This window comes from Phyllobates terribilis, unplaced genomic scaffold, assembly GCF_046119375.1.
Source record: "Phyllobates terribilis strain yellow unplaced genomic scaffold, ASM4611937v1 Scaffold_7__3_contigs__length_470593459, whole genome shotgun sequence".
Lineage (NCBI taxonomy): Eukaryota > Metazoa > Chordata > Amphibia > Anura > Dendrobatidae > Phyllobates > Phyllobates terribilis.
The window spans coordinates 79507195-79534299 of NW_027362767.1; the positions used below are offsets into that span (position 1 = coordinate 79507195).

Consider the following 27105-nt stretch of genomic DNA (forward strand, 5'->3'; position numbering starts at 1 on the left):
AAAAAAATAAAGTTCCAGATCTGAAAAATTAGCGATATTTTTTTTTTTTTTTTAGTGCACCATAAAACATTGTCAGAATTACGTGGTTGGTTTTTTTTTTCACCATTTTGTAATTTTTTTCTTTGTTTTTCTGTGCATGATATGGTAAAATAAATGGTGTCATTGAGAAATACAACTCGTCCCACAAAAAAACAAGCCTCCTAGGGTTAGGGTGACTGAAAATAAAAGCTCTTTGAAGAAATGTAGCAAAACAAACAAAAGCTCAAATATAAAAATTTGCTGATCATGAAGGGGTTAAAATATTGTGATTTTTCACATTAATTATTATTTATTTTTTTAATTAAACTATATGTATGAGTTTCACTAAAATGTGCCTGATGATTGATGGTCGCCCCACAACCACCTCTGCACTGTGTAGGTCTATGATGAGTACAGCGGGTGAGGTGCTTTTTACAAGCTCGCCAGAAATATGAGCCAGATGGGGCCAATGATCGTAAAGGCATTAATAACCTTATGTTTTAAAGGATAAATTTTTCTAATTGGGTAAATATATCCCCGAAGAATAATTTGCAATTTTGTGGTGAGGGGGTGCATCCAATACACGTTTTTTTAAAGGGGTTCTCCAGTATCTTCACATAAGCCTGCAGCTGCCCTATGTGACTGTGGACCTGTTAATCTTCACATCGCGTGCTGTAAGGATTCTCTGGTGCTGGCGGTGAGACTAAGTGGACAAGTGATCACAAATATGCAATATGCATACTCCCGACCACATTCCGACTAGATGTGCACGTCTAGTCGGAATGTGGCCGGGAGAATGCGTATTGCATACTTGTGGTCACTTGTCCACTCTGTCTCACCACCAGCACCAGAGAATCCTTACAGCGCGCGATGTGAAGATTAACAAGTCCACAGTAACATAGGGCAACTGCAGATTTATGTGAAAATCCTGGACAACCTCTTTATGTAAAAAGAAAAAAAAACTTTAATACAGCATGTGAACAGTCAGTGTTGGAAGCAATAAAGATGGGCAAACATAAGGATCTGAATTATCTCGACAAGGGCCAAAATGTTATGGCTAGATGACCCTTTCATGGTTTACCGTATTTGTTACCTACCAAAAGCGGTCTACCTGATCAGTCATAAAACCATCGGTCTAATATTGTGTCATTCCCCTTATGCCACCGGAATAGCTATGATTATTCGAGGCATGGGCTAAGGAAGACCCCTGAATGTGTCCTTTTGGTATCGGGCACCAGCTGGTTAACCAGAAATCTTTTAAATTCTGTAAGTTGTAAAGTGGAGTCCATGCGTCAGACATGGTTCTCCAGCAGATCCCATACGTTAAGATCTCCAAGTCAACACCTTGAATATGTTGTCATGTTCCTCAGACTTTTTCTGAACAGTGGCAGAATGCGTCATCCTACCGAATCATTGCTATTAGATAAAATGACAGCCTAAAAGAGGTGCACTTGGTCGGGAACAATGTTTAGGTCGGTGGTATGTGTCCAAGGAAAGCCAAAGTTTCCAAGCAGAATATTGCCCAGAGGATCACAACACTTCTGCTGGCTTTCCTTCTAACCATGTATTTTGGGACTGTCCTTCCATTGTTGCATAGTACATTTGTGATGGTCATGTGTCAATGTTTTAGCCACTTTTGTCAATGGAAAGGGGTCGCAGAGGACTACACTTTCCTAAACAGAAGGCTTCCTGAAATAATACCTCACTGTCCACGTTTCTTTACAGTGGGTCTCTACGGTGGAAGGTTGCCTTGGCATCCATCATGACTTGCACGCTTTTTTGGTCTCGTACCTGCGGGGTGTATGTGCTGGACGGTGGGCACAGACATAATGTTGACCAAGCCTAAGAATGCTTTAAAAACTAAAGCTTTAATTTAGTTTATTTCTATCAATATTTCTATCAACTAACAAAATGCAGTGAACAAAAGAGAAATCTAAATAAAATGAATGTTTCGTGTGATGTAGGATTATCGGCAGGTGTATGTGTAGCCATTTAAACCTAACAGGTGATAATAATCATCATTTCCATATTTAGGATCTAAGCAGTAAGCTTTCTCCTTGTGGAGAGTGACATGCCAGGTCTGGCATGCCAGTATGAGAAGACTTAAACGCCTTGCATGCTCTTCTGGGAAATTAAATATGCAAATTGTCTCTTCAGAGAGGAAGAGGACTTGAACTCTAGCGCCACCTATAGGAAGTAGCAATCCTACAAGTGATTATTGACCCTTTAATGAGCCTTGAAATATGACTTGGGCTAAAAGCCAAATCAGAATCTCAATTTGCAGACACGGTGTTCCGGGGTATTGCCCCTCTTCAGTACAAAGTATAAAATCTGATTTGGCTGGGTGAGAGGAGAGTCATATGTTGGTTGAAACAGTTGTTAGCCTCCTACACAGCTGTTTCTGTTTCAGCTAAGATTGGGTGAGGAACAGCAAATCTCCCTCAGCTACAAAAGTGAGGTTGTGGAAGACTTTTTCCTGTTACAGATCATACACTATGGAAAGATTAAGCACAGCAACAAGACACAAGGTAGTTCTACTGCATCATCAAGGTCTCTCCCAGGCAAAAATTTCTAAGCATACTGGGGTTTCCAGATGTGCTGTTCAAGCTCTTTTGAAGATACACCAAGAAATGTTAATAATAAGGACTGTAAACTCTGTGATCAGCCAATCAAGCTTAGTGCAGCAGATAAAAGACACATCATGTTACTTCCCTTTTAAATCAGATGATGTCCAGCAGTGCCATCAGCCAAGAACTAGCAGAAACCAGTGGGACCCTGCGACATCCATCTACTGTTCAGATAAGTCTGGCCAGAAGTGGTCTTCATGTAAGAACTGCAGAAGCGATGATCCGTCCCCCCCCCAGAGCCCTGATCTCATCATCATCCAGTCTGTCTGGGTATACATGAAGAGAGAGAAGGATTTGCACAAGCGACATCCACAGAAGATCGCTAGTTAGTTCTCCAAGATGTTTGGAACAACCTCCCTGCTGAGTTCCTTCAAAAATACTGTGTATAAGTACCTAGAATTGATGCTTTGATGTTTTTGAAGGTAAAGGGCGGTCACACTAAATAAATATTGATAAAAAATAAATTATTAACACTTCTATTTTGAAAAGCATTCCTACTTTTGCAGCATTTTTTGCACAGTACTATATAATGAAAAAAGGAGTCTGGAAAAGGAGATTGGTAAAGTAATGTGATAAAGGAAGGGGTCATAAAAAATTCAGGAGACTCGATTTTCTTTTTCATGGTTTGCCTGCTTGACATTTATAGAAATATTCCACTCTTTTGTGCTCAGTATTTGCAGAAGACCAGTCACCACGCTGATATTTAGGAAATAAACATGGGACATATTGTGGCTCCTAAAATAATTTGACTTTTTTTTATTTTACACCCTCGTAGCAAACATTGACCCTAACTGTCTAGCATCAGAGGCCAATGATGACCCCCCCCATACTATTTATTATTCTTAATACATTTTTGAGTTGCAAGACATTAGTAAAAATAAATAAATTCTAAAATATATCAGATCCTAGGAAAGAAATTGACATGATGTAAACTAATTAATTTTGTTTTTGCAACAAAATAGCATTATTTTTTGGGTGAATAAACAAATCTTTTCACAGTGGATGCTCTTAGTGGGTCCCTGATGCAGCCGTTGAATAGGACAGCACAGGTTTTCTGTCACCTCCTCTGAAGAAGAGGAATCTGCTTTGTGTGTATTGAGTTTTATGAAACCCCTTTCACATGAATTATGCAGCAAATCTGCCATGTCTGATCATGGCTTAAAGGTCATGCCCCGATAAGTGTAAAAAGTTCTGTGACAGTCCAATTTCATAATCAATTTTCTGTAATTAAAGTCGACCTGTCACCTGATTTAACTGTGCAAACCTTTTTAAATAGATCTCTTAGACCTGATGAACCGGTGTACTTGCTTTTAAAAAATCTATATCATAATGGCGTAATAATCTTAAGAATTGAAATGAGCTTTTCATGAGTCCAGTTATAAAGCAAGACAGCTCATGAGTAAAAGTGTATTCAGTCTGCACCCACCCAGCCTGACGGACAAGTGCAGCTTGTACTGAGCAGTGTGAGATCTCAGCAGGGAGGAGGGACACTGAGGAGCTCAGTCTGATGACAGATCCGCTTCCACGCTATGTGAACTCTTAAAACAGCAGTTTTCTGGATTATATGTTTTTTTTTCTTCCAAGGATTATTAGTGCATCTGTTTTTTTATTATTTCTTTATCGGGCAGATTTTTATCTCGACATACACTGTTTTTGAAAGTGAAAAAGGGTTTTGATGCATTATGCAGATTGGCAGAGCTACACCATTCAGCCTTTGATGTTTTTAGTTATTTTAATATTTGGTAACATATTCCATGCTTGTCATTGTTAACATTGAGATTAATCATCCTTCAAAAGGTCTGCAACATTTTTTTTTTTTTTGATAAGTCTTTTGAACTTTACTGATGTAAGCTTTTTTTTTTTTGGCTGTTTGAACTATGTAATTACTGATAATTTCATGTTTGTAGGGTAAAGAAACTCCCTAAAATGATGATGGCTGAATGATCATTTGTCTAGTTCTTGAAAGCTATTAAAGCATTTTTCTTTCAGTTGGGAATTACAAAATAATCTATAAGTACTTTAATAATTTAAGACCCCCAAGTAGAGCAAGTGCTTACGACCTCTGCAATGACCTGTAGGTCCTTCACATGTAGACTTGCATCCACGTATTAATGTATATGGAGTGGGTTAATGTCTCATCTGTTGTGTCTATATAGGTTCGTCCCGAAATATAGATTTTATTAATTTTTTTAATAAATTGTGCTGTGCCTGGATGTAATATGCAGTTTCAGGTTTCATTTGTATTTCCAAAGTGACCTTTACAGTGCGGCCTCCATCCTCCGCTCTTCCATCAGTGTCTTTGTCTGGCCAGCATGTGTGTTCTTTCTTTTTTCTTTTTTTTTTTGTAGGTCTAACAATTATACATCTTGATGTTTAGGGCGCGGTGATAGAAAGTTCTACACAAGAATTAATTACCACTACATTGCCAGTTTTCTGCTGCTTTACTTTGCCTGTGGCTTATACTTGATAGAGATTCTTAAAGGCAGTCTGTCACCCCAAATTTACACTTCAGATTACCCATATAGTCTTTTTGGAGCCAGAGCAACAATTAAAAAAAAATAAAAATACAACTATATCTTCATATGCAATTTGAAGGTGCTCAGTGCACCCTTGGTGTGGCTAAATGCCTCGGTGCATCGTTTCACATTGTGTAGATTACTTCCATTTCTAGGTTGATTGACAACTCTGGTTTGCTCAGAGGCCGCACTGTCTGAAGAGAAACCTCCTTTATGTGATCACTGTTCCTGAGTACACTAATCACTCTCTCCTTGCAGCTGATAGTGCTGCATAGCGATATGTGAGCGATGTCAGCAGCGAGGAGAGAGTGATGCGTGTTCTCTCCTCCACGCAAGTATTCAAGTAGCACAGAAGAATGTCGCATCTACTGTGCTTCTTTATTACTTCCGTGCAGAAGAGATCAGGCATCACTCTCTCCTCGCTGCTGACATCACTTTGGTATAGGTGTGTAGTGAAGTCAACTGCAAGGAGAGAGCGATTAGTGTGCTCTCTCCCGCACAGGGACAGTGGTCTCATAACTTTTATCTTCAGCTAGTGCTGTCAATCAACCTAGAAAGAGTGGCAGTAATCTAAATAAGTGGGTGGAATGGTTCACTATTGCATTTAGGCACACCATGGGTGCACATAGCGCCTTCATTTGCATATTAAAATTGACAATTTTTGCTCCAAATTCTTTAAAAAAAAAAAAAAAAGTGGTTGATGAATTTTGCTCAAAAATCAGTTTCTTCTTTACCCTTTTTGCACGATTTATGGCAGAAAGTCACATCTTTTGAAATCTTGCACTTGAATTTTATTTTTGTGCAGCTGAAGACTAAACAGATTTTGAACTCCAGTGGGGTACGGAACTACAATTGTGCATTATTTTTTTGCAATATTTTTAAGACCCAAATTTTGAATTGGGCTAAAACATCTAGACAGGAAAAATTGTCGAAAAAAAAAAACAAACCAAAAAAAAACAAACAATTAATTAACTTGAGGGCGCAAAGTAAATAATAAGGCAAAAAAAAAAGCTGCAAATACTATGATGAATTCAGGCCTATGCGTTTGGGATAATTAGTTTGAGGCCAGTCCCCAGCGGCTTCTCCCCACCCCTTTTTTCCCAGATGGACAGTCCTTTCCTTATACACACAACTGGAAATGACCATCTGTCAATGTAGTTGCACATTTCTCAGAGGAATAATTGAGGAACCGTACACTGAAAAGTTCTAGGGAAAGATGCTCCAGAATTGTTATTTTTCTTTATGAAGTATTTACGAAGTTAGACATGTCAGGTATGCTGACAGATCCACGTTATAAGAAAAGTGTAAGAATACATGTCTTGCGCTTCCACTGACCATGATCTTGTGTTTTTTTTTTTTTTTTTTTTTATTCAACAGCTAAGAAAAATTGGTGGTGGTGGATTTGGGGAAATCTACGATGCCCTGGACCTGCTAACAAGGGAGAACGTCGCTCTCAAAGTGGAATCTGCCCAACAGCCAAAACAAGTACTGAAGATGGAGGTGGCCGTTCTCAAGAAACTTCAAGGTAAAATAACCCGCTCTCTTGTTTTTATTGTCTAGTTTGAGAATGGGCTTGTATAATGCTGAAGGAGGTAAAAATGTGCAAATGTAACGGTGGACGGCTGGGTGTTGCTGGTCACTGACCTGCTACACTGGAATGGCAGCAAGTTTTAGAAAAAGTTTTGAGAAATGTTTTGTTGTGTTCTCCTTTAAATGGATATTCCAAAAATCCCAGAGTGGTCTCATAATCATGTACGCATTTATTAATTTGTGACAGGGTGACTCTGTTTTAAATCTGCCTTATTTGCATATATCACGCCCCAAAGGAGGACCCTCCAGGTCCTATCTACCCCCCCCCCCCAGTTGTTTTTGGAATCGTTCTGCTGTAGTTCCTGTGCTCCTGGGTGATCGTGCGCCTCGTAGTCTCTCAGCTGGCTTCCTGCCAACATCGCTCTGATTTGGGTCGTATCTAGAACGGAGCTTCTCTTCTGAGGAAGATGTCACATGAAGGGGCGAAACCTTCTTCATTACAGTGCAGAGATCATACCAGGAAGCTGCAGTGTGCGTATGTTCTGGAAATGAAGATAAACAATCTACTGCAGGATGGGGCTGTACATAGAGAGGGATGTACTGCAGGATGGGGCTGTACATAGAGAGGGATGTACTGCAGGATGGGGCTGTACATAGAGAGGGATGTACTGCAGGATGGGGCTGTACATAGAGAGGGATGTACTACAGGATGGGGCTGTACATAGAGAGGGATGTACTGCAGGATGGGGGCTGTACATAGAGTCGGCTGAAAGGAGAGATGTGCTGTAGGATGGGGCTGTGTATAGAGGGGCTAAAAGCAGTATTTTACTTCAGGATGGGGCTGTTCATAGAGGGGCTCAAAGGAGTAGTATACTTCAGGATGGAGCTGTGCATAGAGGGGCTAAAAGGAGTATACTGCGGGATGGGGCTGTACATACAGATGGCAGAGAGGAGGGATGTACTGCAGGATGGGGCTGTGAAGAATAATGTACTGCAGGATGGGGCTGTACATAGAGATGGCTGAGAGGAGAGATGTACTGCAGAATAGGGGCTAAAAGGAGTGATGGACTGTGTATAGAGGGGCGAAAAGCAGTAGTATACCTCAGGATGGGGCTGTGCATAGAGGGGCTAAAAGAAGTATTCTTATGGACGATGGGGCTGTGTATAGAGGGCATGACAGGAGTATTATACTTCAGGATGGGGCATTGAATAGAGGAAATGAGGAGTGATATACTGTAGGATAGGGTAGTGTATAGAGGTACTGAGAGGATTGGTATACTGCAGGATGGGTCTGAGAGATGAGATATACTGTAAGCTAAGGCTGTGTATAGAGGAGTTGAGCTGTTGACTGCTGCTGTGACATCGGTGCTGCTGTTCTGTTGATGCATATGACAGGGCTTATATGTAATATGTGTCAACATGGCAGAATTTGCAGTTTTACATCACTGAACTCTCTGCAGCAGTCAACAAACACATCTCTGCACTACCCAGGACTGCAGAAGATTTGAGCTCTGCTTTAACCAGCTAACAATGATGTAAAACCACACTGGCAGCAATACTGATGGATTTGGCATTCAGGTTAATGTACAACAGCAGACAGTGCACAGAAGCACAAAGTGATTTCTACTCTTAGATTAGCTTATAACTCGGAGAGGTGTGCCTGGTCAGGAGCAAACATGGGAGGTGAGAGGGGTCTACAGCATTGAGGAGAAGTCCAGTGCTCCTTGGAAATGTCTTTAGCAGCAGAATGAGCATTCCTATTCTTCTTCTTTTCTTTTGTGAAGCTGGATGCACAAAGGGTCAGATCAAGATGAAAAAGTTGAAAGTATAGGAATGAAACTTTGCTGTGCTTTGTGAAAAATAATGCAGTTGTGGGAATTTTGCTTTAATTCTTCATATAATATCTATGTAATAGTAGTTTAACACGTCTGATATTTTGGTTTTACTGTAGCACAGTGGTCCCCAACCTTTTTTGCACCAGGGACCGGCTTGAAGCAAGATCATTTTTCCATGGCCCAGCAAGGAGGGGGTGGGGTGGGCGGGGCTTTGGTAATATGGGGGCGGGGTAATGGAGGGATTTGGAGTTTAGTGCATACTTATCATATAGTGTAGACCAGGTCCCCGCCAGGAGCTATGCCAGGAGCCCCACATAATGTGCTGTGCCAGGAGCAGCATCACTGAGGCCCCATCACGCCCTGCAGCAGGACAGGGCAGCTGTCCTGACAGCTGCTGTTCAGCTGCATTTACTTCATCCCAGGGGCGGACACAGACTGTAGTGGGCCCCTGTGCAAGAAATTTTTGGGGGCCCCCCCCCGCCCTTCATAAGGCAACAAAGTTATGTAAACATAACCCCCCCATGTGCATCTCTCACCCCCCCATGTGCAGCTCACCCCCGTGCATCTCTCATCCCCCTCCGTGCATCTCTCATCCCCCTCCGTGCATCTCTCATCCCCCTCCGTGCATCTCTCATCCCCCTCCGTGCATCTCTCATCCCCCTCCGTGCATCTCTCATCCCCCTCCGTGCATCTCTCATCCCCCTCCGTGCATCTCTCATCCCCCTCCGTGCATCTCTCATCCCCCTCCGTGCATCTCTCATCCCCCTCCGTGCATCTCTCATCCCCCTCCGTGCATCTCTCATCCCCCTCCGTGCATCTCTCATCCCCCTCCGTGCATCTCTCATCCCCCTCCGTGCATCTCTCATCCCCCTCCGTGCATCTCTTATCCCCCTCCGTGCATCTCTCATCCCCCTCCGTGCATCTCTCATCCCCCTCCGTGCATCTCTCATCCCCCTCCGTGCATCTCTCATCCCCCTCCGTGCATCTCTCATCCCCCTCCGTGCATCTCTCATCCCCCTCCGTGCATCTCTCATCCCCCTCCGTGCATCTCTCATCCCCCTCCGTGCATCTCTCATCCCCCTCCGTGCATCTCTCATCCCCCTCCGTGCATCTCTCATCCCCCTCCGTGCATCTCTCATCCCCCTCCGTGCATCTCTCATCCCCCTCCGTGCATCTCTCATCCACCCCCCGTGCATCTCTCATCCACCCCCCGTGCATCTCTCATCCACCCCCCGTGCATCTCTCATCCACCCCCCGTGCATCTCTCATCCACCCCCCGTGCATCTCTCATCCACCCCCCGTGCATCTCTCATCCACCCCCCGTGCATCTCTCATCCACCCCCCGTGCATCTCTCATCCCCTCCGTGCATCTCTCATCCCCTCCGTGCATCTCTCATCCCCTCCGTGCATCTCTCACCCCCCCGTGCATCTCTCACCCCCCCGTGCATCTCTCACCCCCCCGTGCATCTCTCACCCCCCCGTGCATCTCTCACCCCCCCGTGCATCTCTCACCCCCCCGTGCATCTCTCACCCCCCCGTGCATCTCTCACCCCCCCGTGCATCTCTCACCCCCCCGTGCATCTCTCACCCCCCCGTGCATCTCTCACCCCCCCGTGCATCTCTCACCCCCCCGTGCATCTCTCACCCCCCCGTGCATCTCTCACCCCCCCCCGTGCATCTCTCACCCCCCCGTGCATCTCTCACCCCCCCCCCGTGCATCTCTCACCCCCCCCCCGTGCATCTCTCACCCCCCCGTGCATCTCTCACCCCCCCGTGCATCTCTCACCCCCCCGTGCATCTCTCACCCCCCCGTGCATCTCTCACCCCCCCGTGCATCTCTCACCCCCCCGTGCATCTCTCACCCCCCCGTGCATCTCTCACCCCCCCCCGTGCATCTCTCACCCCCCCCCCCGTGCATCTCTCACCCCCCCCCCCGTGCATCTCTCACCCCCCCCGTGCATCTCTCACCCCCCCGTGCATCTCTCACCTCTCCCCTCCCTCCCATGTGCATCTCTCACCTCTCCCCTCCCTCCCATGTGCATCTCTCATCTCTCCCCTCCCCCCATGTGCATCTCTCATCTCTCCCCTCCCCCATGTGCATCTCTCATCTCTCCCCTCCCCCCCATGTGCATCTCTCATCTCTCCCCTCCCCCCCCATGTGCATCTCTCATCTCTCCCCTCCCCCCCCATGTGCATCTCTCATCTCTCCCCTCCCCCCCATGTGCATCTCTCATCTCTCCCCTCCCCCCCATGTGCATCTCTCATCTCTCCCCTCCCCCCCCATGTGGATCTCTCATCTCTCCCCTCCCCCATGTGCATCTCTCATCTCTCCCCTCCCCCCATGTGCATCTCTCATCTCTCCCCTCCCCCATGTGCATCTCTCATCTCTCCCCTCCCCCCATGTGCATCTCCCATTCCCCCCACTCCTAGTTAATTGTATTTAAAAAAAAAATAAAACTTGTTATACTTACCCCCATGCGATCCCTGCAGAATCCTGGCGCTCGTCCAAATCGCTGACACCAGGTTCTCCTGACTTCCGGCCATGTGACGGCGCCGTCACATGACCGGAAGTCAGGGGAATCATGAAGGTGCTGCCGCAGCAGCGCAGCGCTAAGATGTCCCGGACCCGGCGCATAGCATGCGGCCGGGGGCCCCATGAGGAGAGAGACGCACAAGAGGGGGGCTCCGAGGGGGCTCCTACCGGCCGGGCCCCATACTGGAGTCAGGGCAGTCATGCCCTGATGGCGGCCCTGCTGGAGGCTGGAGGGGCCCCCTCTCCCCGCGGACCGGCTGAAAAACCCCAGCGGCCCGGTCCTGGTCCGCGGACCGGCGGTTGGGGACCTCTGCTGTAGCATATTGGTTGAGTTTTGTACCAAACTTTTGGGATGTTTTGCTACATTTTATTAACTTGTATCAACCTGGTCTGTAGCCAATTCCTGTACAGCTGGTGTAGCCGATCAGACATGTACTCAGGGTTGTATTTCTCATTGGGCACAAGAACCTGTCAGTGTAAGTGACCCTGTTAGTAGCTGGTGCTGCACAGTCCTACGAGTGACTTGCAGTTCATGCATTTGGATTTGATGCATTAGTCTCTCTTCTATACATTTGATAACGCTGTGGTTCCTGTTCACTAATGTGATCTCTACATATTATTTTTTTCCTTTTTTAAAGGAGATCTGTCACTACATTTAACAATGCAAACTGCATATATTATTAAATAAATCTTCAGACCTAATGAGGCTGGTGTACTTACTTTGAAAATCCATATCAGAATGACTGTACAATCTGTTTAAGAAATTTTTTTTTGTCGCATCGTCCCTTGTGTGTATATATGTATACACGTGTGTGTGTATATATGTGGTTTTGCGTATAATATATGGCTTAAAGGGGTTGTCTGGTGTAGATAACCCATTAGGGAGTTCTGAATTTATAAGGGAGTCCTACCATTAAGACATCCTTTCTGTAGAGAGAGCATCTTTCTCTCTGGAAAACCCAGTAAGTCCATACATTACACAAATGGGTTATTGATTTTAATGCACCGTGAAATTCTATTATTCTCCCTTAATGGAGCTGTGGAGGAATTAATCACTTATTACTGGGTTTCCCCAATTGCATCCTTGCAACGTGATTTATTGTTGAAATATGTGTTGTTTCCTGAAACAAGAAGTTTAAATTCTTTTAAAAAAAAAAACCTCAATGACCAGTGTGAAAATTGCACGATTTCTAATTTTGTTTTGTTAGTAAAGATTGTGATATGGGAGAAATAAAAAAATGCCACCCAAGAAAAAAAGAAAATTTAAACCATAGGTTATTTTCCCTATAACCGACGATGCACTTTGGTTTAATGAAATTTCAAACAATATGTATGAGATCAGCATTGTATATAAGATTGCATTGCCGTTCTGTGGAATTGGTTATCATGAGTGGAAAAGCGTGATGCAGAGATGTTGAAATCCGAGTTAAGCCTTTCTAGTGTATGAGGGGAGTGGCGCAGGCAATATTCGAGACACTTAGATTTCAAGGTGAATCTTCACTTTCCCCGCGGCTCTGAAGGACATCGGCTATTTTGTATGCAGCCTGGTGAATGCGCTGTGAGATTTTCCTTCGAATGTTTCTTGCGGCTCTCCACTCTCTCTAAATTGTCAGGGGACGTCAGCGATGTCTCATTGCCCCCACTTATCCATAGGATCTGTGCTGATGCGGAGAGCTTAGATGTACAGGAGGAGCAGGAAGCATTGCTCAGCTGCCGTGCACGAGCTGGAGTGACGCAGGTTTCATTCCCTATCACCCCTGGGTATAGAGAGAAGCTGTACAGATGTGGCTTATTTGAAGGATTGCAGACAGCAGGGAGAGAATTCATTGTTGCCATGTATGTGATATAGCTATAGGAATAGTCAGAAAAGGGGACTTATGGAGTAGATATTTAACCCCTTAAAGGTTTTGTCCGACTAAAATTATTTCTAAGCATGAATGGTGTAAAAACAATATACATAGTGTGACAGGGTCACTGGCTATGTATGTGAGGGGAGATATGTCACAAAGTTTGCTATCTTTCGTGATGTGAAACCCAGAAGCTTTTCTCCAGCATGTTATGTGCTGAGGGGGTTAATTTGCCATGTTATGGGTTGTTTTTTTTTGCAAGTGTGAGATGGGCGGGACGCCTACTCACCATATCTCCACCTCAAGTGTACACCTACTCACCATATCTCCACCTCAAAGGTACACCTACTCACCATATCTCCACCTCAAAGGTACACCTACTCACCATATCTCCACCTCAAGGGTACACCTACTCACCATATCTCCACCTCAAAGGTGTGGCTAGAGAAGTTAAATGTCCAGCAACTGAGTTATTTTTCTGTGGTGTGTTTCCAGTGAGAGCTGAAGCCTGTTGTATCCTGAGCTGGCGAATCCTGCATGTATAAGGACTGTACTGTACGTTATCTTTTGTTTTGTCGTTATGTCGGAAAGGCAGTTTTTATTTTGTTAACCACTGCTCTGGTTCATGCCGCATTTTTAATAAACCAGCCAAATAAACTGTTCCTGTGTCTACCTCTGAGAGCAGCCAAGTAAGGCAATCTAGCACAGTAGGCATACTCTCTTCACTCTGGCCACACCGGCTCCGAAAGCAATGTCTGATCTAGTAGTCGCCAGGACCTCTGCAACCTGTGATTGTCTACATGGCTCAGATAACTAGAAAAGTGCTTTGGATGTTTCTTTTGCCAGTTACTAGGGTCTCCCTTCTAATTAGCAGTCTACTGCCTGTTGTAAAATGTAATCCCTCTCTAGCAACAGAGATGCCAAGGCAGATTACAGGAAGGGGGGTGCAGGGTCTGTGTCTCTGCTCCTGCTCTGTCTGTCAAACCATATACAAGCAAAACAGGGTCAGGCAGGTAAGCCACTGTACATTAGCAGGTGCAATACATACTAATAAGCAACGAGGGGAAAGTAAGTTCCAGAACCCTTAGTGCTGGCAGAATGCTGATGAAAGACCATTCACTCAAAAAAAAAGAGTGTTTGGCGTGTTAAAATGCAGGAAAATCATTTCTAACCTGATATCTAAACTAATAAATGATGGAATAGATTTTTTTTACCTTCAGGTTAAAATCCTTTGACAGTAAAGCCAAGAGCTGCAGGTCTGACGTCCATGTGCATTCATAAACAGCAGCTGTCCCTTCATGCCTAGCAGAGGAGCGTGGCTCTTTTGTAACACTGTACCTGTGTCAGGTGCATATAATCAGCCTCAGACGCGGAAGAATGTGTCTATTCATTGACTGCAAGCAACCGTGAAAACCGTAAGGGCTTTAGACAATGAATTTTAGAAAGTCACACAACTTCTCATTATTCACTGATTTGTACTTTATTTACATAGATCCAGAAAATCCCTTTATAATTTAACCAAAAGTGCCCCATTGTGTCAGATCCTTTTTAAGGCGGCACATGCTGCTCTGTGCCAGTAAGGATAAGCTGCAGTATCAAACCTGTAATCCTGCAGCTGCTGTGCAGCCATTATTGATCCATTCTCAATGATCTTTGAGGTTTTTTTTGTTTTTTTTTTTACTGCTATGACTTAATCCTCCTTCTCTGATCTACCAGCTAAATACTAAACCATCGTAGCTTGTACAAAGTGCTTACCGAACAAATAAAAAAAGGCTGAGAAATGATCTGAATGTAATTTATTTATATATATTTTTTTGTGAATTAAAGTAGTATTCAGGTGTAAAGAAATAACATCCTATTCCCTGGAATCCCCATTGATCGTCAGATCAGATGTCATAGAATCCTAGAATGTTAGAGTTGGAAGGGACCTCCAGGGTCATCGTGTCCAACCCCCGGCTCAATGCAGGAGTCACTAAACCATCTCAGACAGATGTCTGTCCGGCCTCTGTGTGAAGACTTCCAGTGAAGGAGAACTCACCACCTCTCGTGGCCGCCTGTTCCACTCATTGATCACCCTCACTGTCAAAGTTTTTTTCTAATATCTAATCTGTATCTTCTCCCTTTCAGTTTCATCACATTGCTTCTCGTGTTTCCATGTGTAAATGAGAATAAGGATGATCCCTCTACAGTGTGACAACCCTTCAGATATTTGTAGACAGCCAAGTCTCCTCTTAGACTTCTTTTTTGCAAGCTAAACATTCCCAGATCCTTTAACCATTCCTCGTAGGACATAGTTTGCAGTCCGCTCACCATCCTGGTCGCTCTTTTCTGAACTTGTTCCAGTTTTTCGATGTCTTTTTTTTTTTTTTTTTTTTTTTTTAAATGTGGTGCCCAGAACTGGACACAGTATTCCAGATGAGGTCTGACCAAGGAGGAGAAGAGGGGGATAATTACTTCACGTGATCTAGACTCTATGCTTCTCTTAATACATCCCAAAACTGTCTGCCTTTTTTGCTGCTGCATCACACTGTTGACTCATGTTTAGTCTGTGATCTATTAGTATACCCAAGTCTTTTTCACACGTGCTGTTGCTTAGTTATATTCCTCCCATTCTGTAGATGTCATTGTAATTTTACTGTTTACGACAATAGCGTAAATATTTTTGCTTTTAAAAATCTGACCGTTCTTTCCAACTTCAGTGTGTGCAGAGACTGAAATTCACTGCAGCTTTGTGCTTTTGAAACTTTGCCCATTGAGATCCATCGTGGTGCATCTCTTTGGTAATTGTGAAGTTAAATCTTGACGAAGTTCTAGAGGAAGGTCACAGGCTAAGAAATAAACTGCATGCATCAGTGGTTTTAACAAAGTCATCCTGAAACTGAAGGGCAAAAGGAGAAAATTAGCTGACAATTTTCTTAAGAATTCTAATCCGTGAGATCATTTGCTGTAAACTGGATTGAAGCCACATTTTTAATATTTGTGCGATGAAGCATCCAAAATAATTCTTGAAAGAATTCTAACTATTACGACAGCTAAACTTATAATTTAAGGGCATAAATGGCTTTTGCTGCATATTTTTCTTTTTTTGGACCAAGTTGTAAGTGCAAAACTACGGAGATGTCAGATATTGATCTGAGAGTCAGATCAAAATCGGCAATGCAAGTCTCTGGATCTGTGGAAAAATCGGATGGCACTCAGATGCCATCCGAGTACTGTCTGTTTTTCACAGACTAATGAGAAGCATTATTTTTTTTTTCTCCCACATCTGAGAAAAACCAAACTCTGAAACTGATCAAAAACACGGACGAAACTTGGTCTAGGCTCTGTTCACATGTCCAGGTGTCATCTATTTAATTGATCCAGTAAAGCTGGATCCATTAAAAACAGCACATTCGGATGCAATGGAAACCAAAATTTCTGTTTTTTGAATGGATTGGATTTTTTTTTAATCCATAAAGACCAAACTGGACACTTGGCTCTCCCTCTTGAATCATTTTTAACTAGAGGTGTCTCTAATTATCTCTAGTGCTCTGGGCACCCATTAACTGATGACATAAAAGAATTGACCATTATAATCCGTTTTCCATAGACTTCAATGATTTTATTTAAAAAAAAAACAAAAACTAATTTCTATCCTTTTTTTTTCTTAGTCGAAAATTTTTTGCAGACCTCATTTTTTTTAATCCAGCTAAAAGAAAAATGGATTATAGCTGGAAAGGAGGCAAATGGAAGACCTTTTATGACACTTCAGTTCCCACTAAAATGAATGGATCCTGTAGGAGAATGCGTTTTTATATCCGGTTTTATGATCTCAAAACTGATCCAGTCGTGGAAGTAACTGCTAGACATGTGAACAGAGCCTTAAAGGGGTTGTCCAGGACTTTTAAATTGATGGCCAAACCTTAAGAGAGGTCATCAGTGTCTGATCAGGCCCTCAATGTAAAGGTCCTGGACATCCCCTTTAAAAAAAAAAAGCTTATAAAACTAGAATACAATGTATCTAATTAGCACAAAATACTTTTAATTCTAAGTATGGTAGTTTATAGTCTGTCCCCTGTGATTTTTAAAGCGGTAAATTCTGAAGCTAATTACTTAATCCTGTAAATGGATTTAATTTTGTTGTCTAGAAGGACATGTCATAGATTTGACTGGAACTAGTTTGCCAATGTGTCTTTAGGGAATAAACTACTTCTCATCGACCAGGACTTTATGGTTTTACAAGATTTATTTTAAAGTATCATATATGTAAATATTTACTCTTTATTTTTGCCAATGAATTGTGTCTGTCATTGCTGCTTTGACACATAAAATTTAATGTGGCTGAATGGCATTACCAAAGCCATGGGACGTCTATGAAATCTGTATTCTGTAAATTCTAGATGTTCGGAGGTGGGGAGGCCTTGGATCCTGTTTCCAATAGATGCATTTGGAGAAGGATCAGAAGAGGTCTAAAACTGTTTCCATGTCAGTGAATTACTTGTAAAAACTTGTACAGGAGGCAAGTATGTATTAGTGACCTCATTCTAATTCAGCGCTGATACAATAATGTGCAATATGGCTTACAGATTAAAACTGGTTTAGTGTTTAAATAAATAAAAAAAGTAGTTATTCTATTAATTAATTTATTTTAGTAATTTTGGTCCAGCATGGAAAGTTCTGAAACTTCGCAAATCACTTTATTAGTGTAATTGTATTTTGCCTTTATCCCTGTATTAAAAAAAAAAAAAAAATAAAAAAATTAAAATTGCATAAAGTATCTCCCAAACTTCAGCTTTGCCCCAGTCTATTTGCCTTCAGCTGCACTGATATCAGCATATACCCATTAGGAGTACAGATGATGGCAGTGAATAGGTCAGCTCAGCATCTTTATCTCCCTAAATCCTCATTCAGTCGTCCGATTTTTGCATACGAGTGATTTTTATGGATAGCACTAGTACCTTTGATAGTTTGTGGAGCCATTCACATGTCTGATTTTTATTTTTTTTTTTGCAGTCCGATCTAAATTGGCAATGCAAGTCAATGAGTCTGTGAAAAAAGCGGACCGCACTCTGATCAAACTGTTATCCCAAAAATCGGTCCGTTTTTCTCATACGTGGAAAATTCAGACGTCTGAATGAGGCCTAACTCTGTGAATAAACTGCTGCAGGTGATTGTTCTGATGAGCACAACACTCAGAGAAGGACCCAAGTGCTGACCCATCACTGCCATCCTCTGCACTCCCCACTGCCATCCTCTGCACTCCCCACTGCCATCCTCTGCACTCCCCACTGCCATCCTCTGCACTCCCCACTGCCATCCTCTGCACTCCCCACTGCCATCCTCTGCACTCCCCACTGCCATCCTCTGCACTCCCCACTGCCATCCTCTGCACTCCCCACTGCCATCCTCTGCACTCCCCACTGCCATCCTCTGCACTCCCCACTGCCATCCTCTGCACTCCCCACTGCCATCCTCTGCACTCCCCACTGCCATCCTCTGCACTCCCCACTGCCATCCTCTGCACTCCCCACTGCCATCATCTGCACTCCTCACTGCCATCATCTGCACTCCTCACTGCCATCATCTGCACTCCTCACTGCCATCATCTGCACTCCTCACTGCCATCATCTGCACTCCTCACTGCCATCATCTGCACTCCTCACTGCCATCATCTGCACTCCCCACTGCCATCATCTGCACTCCCCACTGCCATCATCTGCACTCCCCACTGCCATCATCTGCACTCCCCACTGCCATCCTCTGCACTCCAAAAGAATACATTCTGATATCAATGCAGCTGAAGGCAGCAAATAGACTGGGGAAAAGCCAGGGTTTGGAAGTCACTTGTGTGCAAATTTTTTTTTCTTTTTTTTTACAGGAATGAAGACAAATTCCCCAGTAAAGTGATTTGCAAAATTTCATAACTTCTAATATGGGGATCAGCGTCCTTTTTTATCCAAGCATACAGGCCTAAAAGCTGTTGGTACATACCGAGAGCACATCAATTGGATTTTGTAGGCCTTATTTCACTATGTAAAGATAAAGGCGTACTTGAACCTGACGCCAGCGTAATATACTGAAATATTTAAACCTTTCCTATTTTCATCACCATCTAATTAAATGTGAAATTGCGTTTCAGATCCCTTTATGATTCATGTAATGATTTCATTTTCCAGGGTGAACAGTCTTCAAGACTCTTCATCAGCAAAAAGTGGGGCAGTTTTTATTAGTGACGCATGCGGTATTACATTGTGACAGAGCCGTTGAGATGAGGTGTTGTGGCTGGAATCGCATGAAGGAGTAGCCGTCACTTTAAATTTTTATTTCATAAATCAATAGTACACATGAAACTAACCAACTTTGTAATATATATTATCAGAGAAAGCTGCTTCTTTCTCTTCCAGGATTGATCTTTCCCGCTCAATTCATGGGTAAAATCTGCATTCAATTAAGACAGATTATCTCATTACTGAGATAGGAGATGATAGTTGGTGCTTTTAAAATTCTATGGAAAAGAGAGGAGCTGGAGGCCAACACAGATGTTCTCTTGAAATGACTGTTACGTTTCTCCATAGAACTTTATGAGCACCAACTGTCATCTGTCTCAGTAATGGGAAAACCTGTGTTCGACGAAGACAGATATTAACCATGAATTGATCATTTTGAGAGTGAAAGATCAATCTAGAAGGAGAAAAAATTGCATTTCTCTAATATGATTTTACAGAGTTGCTTATTTTCACTTGTACGTGTTGATTAACATTTATAATGACGGATACGCTTTCAATTTAAAGTGTTCTATAATTATACTGATGCTTCTAACCATTATTCCACCAACGGGACAGAATTAATCCAGATTGATGTTTTATACCCCGGTCTGGATGCCGAGTCCTCTGGAGTAAGATGCGCCAAATTCATTACATGGTGCAGCCCCCCTAGCGGATTTGGCAAATCTTTCAACTGTTCATGTACCAAAGACGGAATACATTTTTATTTTTACATCACTTTTGAGGATCCCATGGGTTGTCCTAGGCTGGGCCTTACCGCTAAGCTTCACTCATTTATCGAAAAGTTGGCGGAAATTGCCAAAAGTGGCAATATTTTTTGTGCCAATTTGCAACTTTATTTAACCATTTATTTGGGTTTTCACGAGTGATAAGAAAAGTTACAAAGGGAACAAGTACCTATTATGACATCACAAATTTGCAACTTTTAACAGTTTCCTTGAATAAAGTACATGAAGAATTCCGATTTTATCCCCCATCCTAATTGTGAGACAATGTTGCTAGGAATTTGCTCCTGGTTTCTGCTTAGTTTGTCTAATTGCCAGGCTACTACTAGAAGCAGATGGAAAATCTACAGTCATTTGTCCACTTCTGCCCTATAACATATACAGTGCAACTTTTGCTGAACGTGTTTGTTTTAGAGCAATTTGATGCTATGCTGGGCAGGCTTGGTATACATTGGGAGAATAGATGGGGGAGGGGTGGAGGGGATGAATATTTCTTAACTTCCGCAATTTAAGAATACAAAATCAATCTCCAAATTTAGATCAGATAAAAGGAAAGCTGTGATCTAACAGTTATATTCAGAATATGGCAAAAAAAAAATACTCCGTCTACATCCATCCTCCTGTGCGAGAAGAGTTTGGCTATAGGCAGAAGTACCGTAAATCATTATAAAGTCCAAACCACTAGAGTTTTCAGAGCTCTGGAATAATTTAGATGAGTTTTCCCCTTTGGATCTCCTAAGCTTGAGGTTATGGTGGCAGCAAGTGTTAAACTGAGTGTGCACACGGACTTGTTTGGCCCCTGCAGTGTCGGTGCGCAGGGCCTGAAATTCAGTTCGGCTAGCTCTTGCTATGGACAAGTGAGCGCTGTCAAGCTAAAGGGTGTTAATTAGGGGGATGTAGCGGTACACTAGCCCTTTGCCCACGCCAATGGTGCTTCGAGGATCCTTTATTTGCATATGCAATAAAACCCGTTTTTATGTAAAGCTAATATAGTGTAAGCTATACTACAGGTATGATCTTTAAAGGGGCTAAGTTCCCCTATAGAACAGTATAAATGGATCAATTTGAGTTTTGGGTGTGGCAGACTCCTTTTAAAGGGAATCTGTCAGCAGGTTTTTCCTGTTTCATCTTAGAGCAGCATGATATTGGGGCAGAGAGCCTGATTCCAGTGACGTGTCACTTATTAGGCTGTGTGTTGTATTTTCAATGCAATCAGTGTTTTATCAGCAGGAGATAATCACTACAGGACTAGGTCTCACATGCAGGAAAGTCCGGCTAATCTGTGTAACCACGCCCCCACCACTGATTGGTTGCTTCCTGTGTACATTCTCAGCAAGCTGCCAATCAGTGGTGTGGGCGGGGTCATGCACAGCTCAGCATTCTAAGCTTTGCTACATCTATCTGTATCAGACAAAACAGGGATTCTATCAAAACTGCAGCAAGCAGCTCCGTAAGTGACACATTGCTGGAATCAGGGTATCCATCCCTACATTATGCTGCTATCAGATTCCAATGTAAAAACCTGCTGACAGATTCCCTTTAAACTTTCCTGTAGTGCTGCTGCTGAGGAAAGGAAGTATTAAACCATGCCCTATAAAATCAGTGGGTTGTCTGTGTAATGCTTCTTTGGTCTTGGTCTTTGTACCTGCTCTAAAAGGGATCACCCTCTAGTCATCCCTTTAAGAGTTGCTGCTTCTCGCAGCTGATCTGATGCTACATTAATGTTCTGATCAGGACTCCTATTAACGGCATGTTATTGGAGATTGGCCTCCGAGGTCCTGGTATATTTTATGATCCTTCTTATTTATTAGTATTGCAGATGGGAAGATACATGAAGTGCAGCGTCATCTATTTGCTTTTTATGGCTTCTATGACTGCTGTCCGTAGGCTTTATGCCTGCAATTAAATCGCTCTTAGGTGTGTGTAGCGCTCGGCGTTCTTGATGAAGAAATGATGCATCCTGGTTCCATCACTGAGGACGGGAACAGCAATAAAGGCTAAATGACAGGAGACGCATTTAAAAGGCTTTTTGTGAGTCGCATGATACTATGTGCACCACACTACGTGTCCTTGTTATTGTGGAGATGTGACGTTTACAGGCGAATAATCTAATTTCTCACTGATCCATATTTATACGTCATGCTTAAGACACACACACACCATAATGTATCAGGATTCATCAGACTTACTTTTAAAGGGAACCAGACATCTTAACCAGAGGCATCCTAAATCGGACACCGGTTGTGTTATTGCAGCCGCGTATGTTTTACTCTGAACCGCTGTTGCATTTTAGAGAATACAAAATTGAAAAGCCAGTGTCCGATTCACTATCCCCATGGTTCGGGCAGCATGAATCTCATGTCATGTTCTCTTTAGGAGAAAGGTTATTGTCTCCCAGAACCCCATCAACTGATAGCAGCCGAAAAATGGGACATAAAATCCACTAAATCTAAAGGCTGAGCCATTATATTAGATGTCTGCCAGCCGAATAATGCTTCGGACCATTGTTCAGCTGACATCCATCTCGTCCTCCCATTCACAGGAGCGCTCATTCGGCCGAGCACTCCTGTGTTCTCTATGAGGAAGAAACCGGCTGACATGTTGGTCGGTGGCTTATCTCCAGGAGAAAAATGCAATCGATATCTCCCCTGGCAATCGGTCATCCGGCGACCGCATACAGTAGATGATGTCCCGTGCACAGTAGATTGAAGTTGGCTGAACGATGTTCCTGTCGACAGCCATCCCTGCCGAACCTCCCATACACAGGAGCTCTCGTTCGGCTGAGAGCTCCTGTGTTCTCTATGAGGAAGCCACTAGCTATGTTGGCCGTGGCTCATTTCCGGGAGCACAATATGATTGTCAGTCCAAAATCAAACCTGTGTGGTCAACCTCTCCTCCGACAGTCAGATGTCCGGCTGCCCCATACACAGTAGACCATCAGTTGGGCCTGTTGAGATCTGCTGGTTCGGCCGACATTATTCTAATGTGTATGGAGGGCCTTCAGGCTGGGTCTTTTAAGGATTGGTCCTTTTATAAATTTTAAGAAAGTAGTATGTGATTACAAATGTGGTTTTCTATCTCACCCCAGAAACAATGCCACATTTGTCCACCATGAAGAAATTTAGATGTGGGGAACGGAGCGTACAATAGGGGTGCTACCCTATGGAGGGAGAGTGTGTAAGTGCTGGTTACACTTACCTGGTAGAGTTGTGACCGGCGTGAAGAAAAACAGCTGCTGCCGCCCCGTGGATGGTGGATAAATCCTCCGAGTGATATTGGATAAAACGCATTAGGTGGCCTGCACTGCTGGAATAAACCAATTTTTTCAATAATAAGGTTTTTTATTAGCAACGCGTTTCAATGCCATACCGGCATCTTTATCATGTGGAAATAAAAAACAAATGACATCTGTCCATCTGAGCCCATGGACGATGGTAGTAGGAGTCTGGAGACAACTCCTGTCTGCGCACTGGATGGTTACATTGATTTATAATAAGGAGTGTAAGTAATTTCTTCTGTTCTTTTTCTTAGGTAAAGATCACGTGTGCCGTTTCATCGGATGTGGGAGGAACGATCGATTTAATTATGTAGTAATGCAATTACAGGTAAACTTTTAAAGCAAAGATTTATCCTTTTTTTTTCTGTAGTATTTGGTAACTATTGTTAGAGTAAGGTAAGGGGTAATGTCTTCCCATCCAAGAACTCATTGGAATCCAGAACTGTTCATGGGGGTAGGTAAGTTGAGTGAACACAGGGAATGGCCTTTACTTATTATGCTATTATGTATGAACCGCCTATATGAATGAAGGGTATAAATTATACGAACACTCCAGAAAACCTCTGGAGATTGTTGGAAATCACATGCCTGTGTATTCTATTCTCACCGGCTATAAACTGAATCCCAGGAACCTTTGGGTTTGTAATTAAAGGGAATGTATAGATCTGTCTGTGTATACTTACATAAACATATTCCGGGTGGGGGGTGGCTATTTTGCTTTTAATCTGTTGGGGCACAAATAGGTTGGTTATATTGTACCGTATAGATGCCATCTAAAACCTTTTAGGGCATGTGCACTTGATAAAGAGAGTCCCCACTTGGGGACCCCCATTATCCTCTATACAGCGCCACTAACAGAAGTATTAGAAATCATAGGAAAGTGGCATATTTTGTATTTATCATTTCCACTAGTATTTTTTTTTCCCCCATTTTTATTTCTTTAGGAAAGGTAAGAGTTATATGCCAGTGTTAATGGATGGTCTCTCTTCTCTTTAGGGTCGAAATTTGGCAGATCTCCGACGTAGTCAATCCAGAGGTACCTTCTCCATCAGCACCATGCTACGACTTGGACGACAGATCTTGGAAGCTATTGAGAGCATTCATTCTGTGGGCTTCTTACACCGAGATATTAAACCAGTGAGTACAGGATAATAAGATCAAATTCTTTTGATATTAAGGTCCGCAGACATGAAGCAGTTCTTTTATATTAAGATGGCTCAGAAAGTAAATTTTGTGTTACTAAATGGCAGCTTTACTCCTGACCCGACACAACAATTTTGTCTATTCTATTGGAATTACGGCACATATGGCTCACTTATATTTCATTATCCGTTCCTTACTTTTTCCTTTTAGTCCAATTTTGCAATGGGCCGATTTCCCAGTACCTGTCGGAAGTGTTACATGCTGGACTTTGGGCTAGCGAGGCAGTTTACAAACTCCTGTGGAGATGTTCGGCCGGTAAGTTTTTGAAAACCTGTCCTGAAACCTGATAGTTATGAAAAGGAATACATCATGTTTGTTATAAAAGTAATCTGTGTAATTGGTCTTATTCATGTGCTGAACATTAATTGTATTGAGATATGTCTGTTACTGATCACAGAAGACTTTTTTTTAATTTATTTTATTTAATTATCCTTTAGGCATTGCAAATTGATTTTCTTTTTTTTATAATCTACTTACCTTATTTTGCTTCCTTCTCATCACTCCTGGACTCAGACAGAGGAATTCCTGTACAGAGATTATTTAAATATAGAACACAGAACCAAATATACATATATATTTGGTTCATGCTCTTTTAGAAGCTGCTTCCATCTGCTGCTTAGCAAAGATCTGTGTTCTACATTGATAATATCTCTCTGAGATGCCCTCACATTTATAAAATAGGGAGAGTGAGCATATTTTATATTATTTTTACAGTATTCATTGTGTGGTAACTGGGCAGTTATGGTTCTCCAGATCAGTACAGATACACAATGCCAAATTTGTCCATTTTATTATTATTTTGGTGGTATATATATCCCCTTAGTGACCAATAGACATATTTTTCCTGACCTGCAATATAAGAGACCAGCGTTCCCCCAACAGGTGACAATCCTGTAGCTGTCACCTGTACACTATGGCTGACAACTTGCTGCATCAGCCACGATTAGTGGTGGCACCGACCATGGATGTTTAACCCCTTAAATACTGCTGGCAATAGTGACTACAACATCTATATGGTTAACAGCGTGTGGGGGCTCCCTCTTTAACCTCATCAGCACCCTGAGATCTTGATTGTGTGGCCCTGATGTTTGCCATGGCAGGTAACGGCCAAATAACGGCCTTAGAGTCTGCCCGTTATAGCGGCCTGTACAGAAGTTATCAAAATTCAGATGGTAAAAATAAACTTTTTAATTCTTGGCATGCCACTTTCCATTACTTCCTGAAAAGAACCAGAAGGGTTAATGAACTACCTGAAAGCAGTTTTTAATATGTTGAGGGGTGCGGTTTTTAAAATGGTATCACTTTTTTGGTGGTTTCCAACATATAGGACCCCAAAGTCACTTCAAAACTGAACAGGTCCCTATAAAAATACGTTTTGTAAATTTCCTTGAAAAAATGAAAAATTACTGCTACATTTTTAAACCTTCTAAATGCTAACAAAATAACACAACACTTTACAAATGGTGCTGCTGTAAAGCAGACACGAGGGAAATGTTATTTATTAATGTTTTTGTATGGTATGACAATCGGGATTAAAGGGATAATCATTCAAAGTTTAAAAATTGCAATTTTTAAAACATTTTTGTCAAATTTCTGATATTTTTTATAAATAAACGCAAAACATATCAAACTAAATTTGCCAATATTATAAAGTATCATGTGTCTCAAAATCAATGAGATATGTTGAAGCATTCCAGAGCTATATCTATCTATATCTATCTATATCTATATATATCTATATCTATATCTATATCTATATCTATATCTATATATATATATATATATATATATATATATATATATATATATATATTTCACACTGAAGGCATCAAAACTATGAATTAACACATGTGGAATTATATACTTAACAAAAAAGTGTGAAACAGCTGAAAATATGTCTTATATTCTAGGTTCTTCAAAGTAGCCACCTTTTGCTTTGATGACTGCTTTGCACACTCTTGGCATTCTCTGGATGAGCTTCAAGAGGTAGTCACCGGAAATGGTTTTCACTTCACAGGTGTGCCCTGTCAGGTTTAATAAGTGGGATTTCTTGCCTTATAAATGGGATTGGGACCGTCAGTTGTGTTGTGCAGAAGTCAGGTGGATACACAGCTAATAGTCCTACTGAATAGACTGTTAGAATTTGTATTATGGCAAGAAAAAAGCAGCTAAGTAAAGAAAAACAAGTGGCCATCATTACTTTAAGAAATGAAGGTCAGTCAGTCCGAAAAATTGGGCAAACTTTGAAAGTGTCCCCAAGTGCAGTTGCAAAAACCATCAAGCGCTACAAAGAAACTGGCTCACATGAGGAAAGGAAAACCAAGAGTCACCTCTGCTTCTGAGGATAAGTTTATCCGAGTCACCAGCCTCAGAAATCGCAGGTTAACTGCAGCTCAATGCCACACAGAGTTCTAGCAGCAGACACATCTCTTCAACAACTGTTAAGAGGAGGCTTTGTGCAGCCGGCCTTCATGGTAAAATAGCTGCTAGGAAACCCCTGCTAAGGACAGGCAACAAGCAGAAGAGACTTGTTTGGGCTAAAGAACACAAGGAATGGACATTAGACCAGTGGAAATCTGTGCTTTGGTCTGATGAGTCCAAATTTGAGATCTTTGGTTCCAACCACAGTGTCTTTGTGCAATGCAGAAAAGGTGAACGGATGGACTGTACATGCCTGGTTCCCACAGTGAAGCATGGAGGAGGAGGTGTGATGGTGTGGGGGTGCTTTGCT

General features: G+C 42.5%; 1 protein-coding gene across 2 annotated transcripts in view; it reads left to right on the forward strand.

Annotated features, from left to right (window-relative positions):
- TTBK2 (tau tubulin kinase 2) overlaps nt 1–27105 on the forward strand; it is an 84543-nt gene that overhangs the window by 18089 nt on the left and 39349 nt on the right. For both annotated transcript variants that reach the window (XM_073638853.1, XM_073638854.1), the window contains exons 3-6: nt 6539–6686; nt 23426–23499; nt 24168–24308; nt 24525–24629. In XM_073638853.1, the coding sequence (XP_073494954.1) occupies nt 6539–6686; nt 23426–23499; nt 24168–24308; nt 24525–24629 (468 nt within the window). The remainder of the gene's footprint in view (nt 1–6538; nt 6687–23425; nt 23500–24167; nt 24309–24524; nt 24630–27105) is intronic.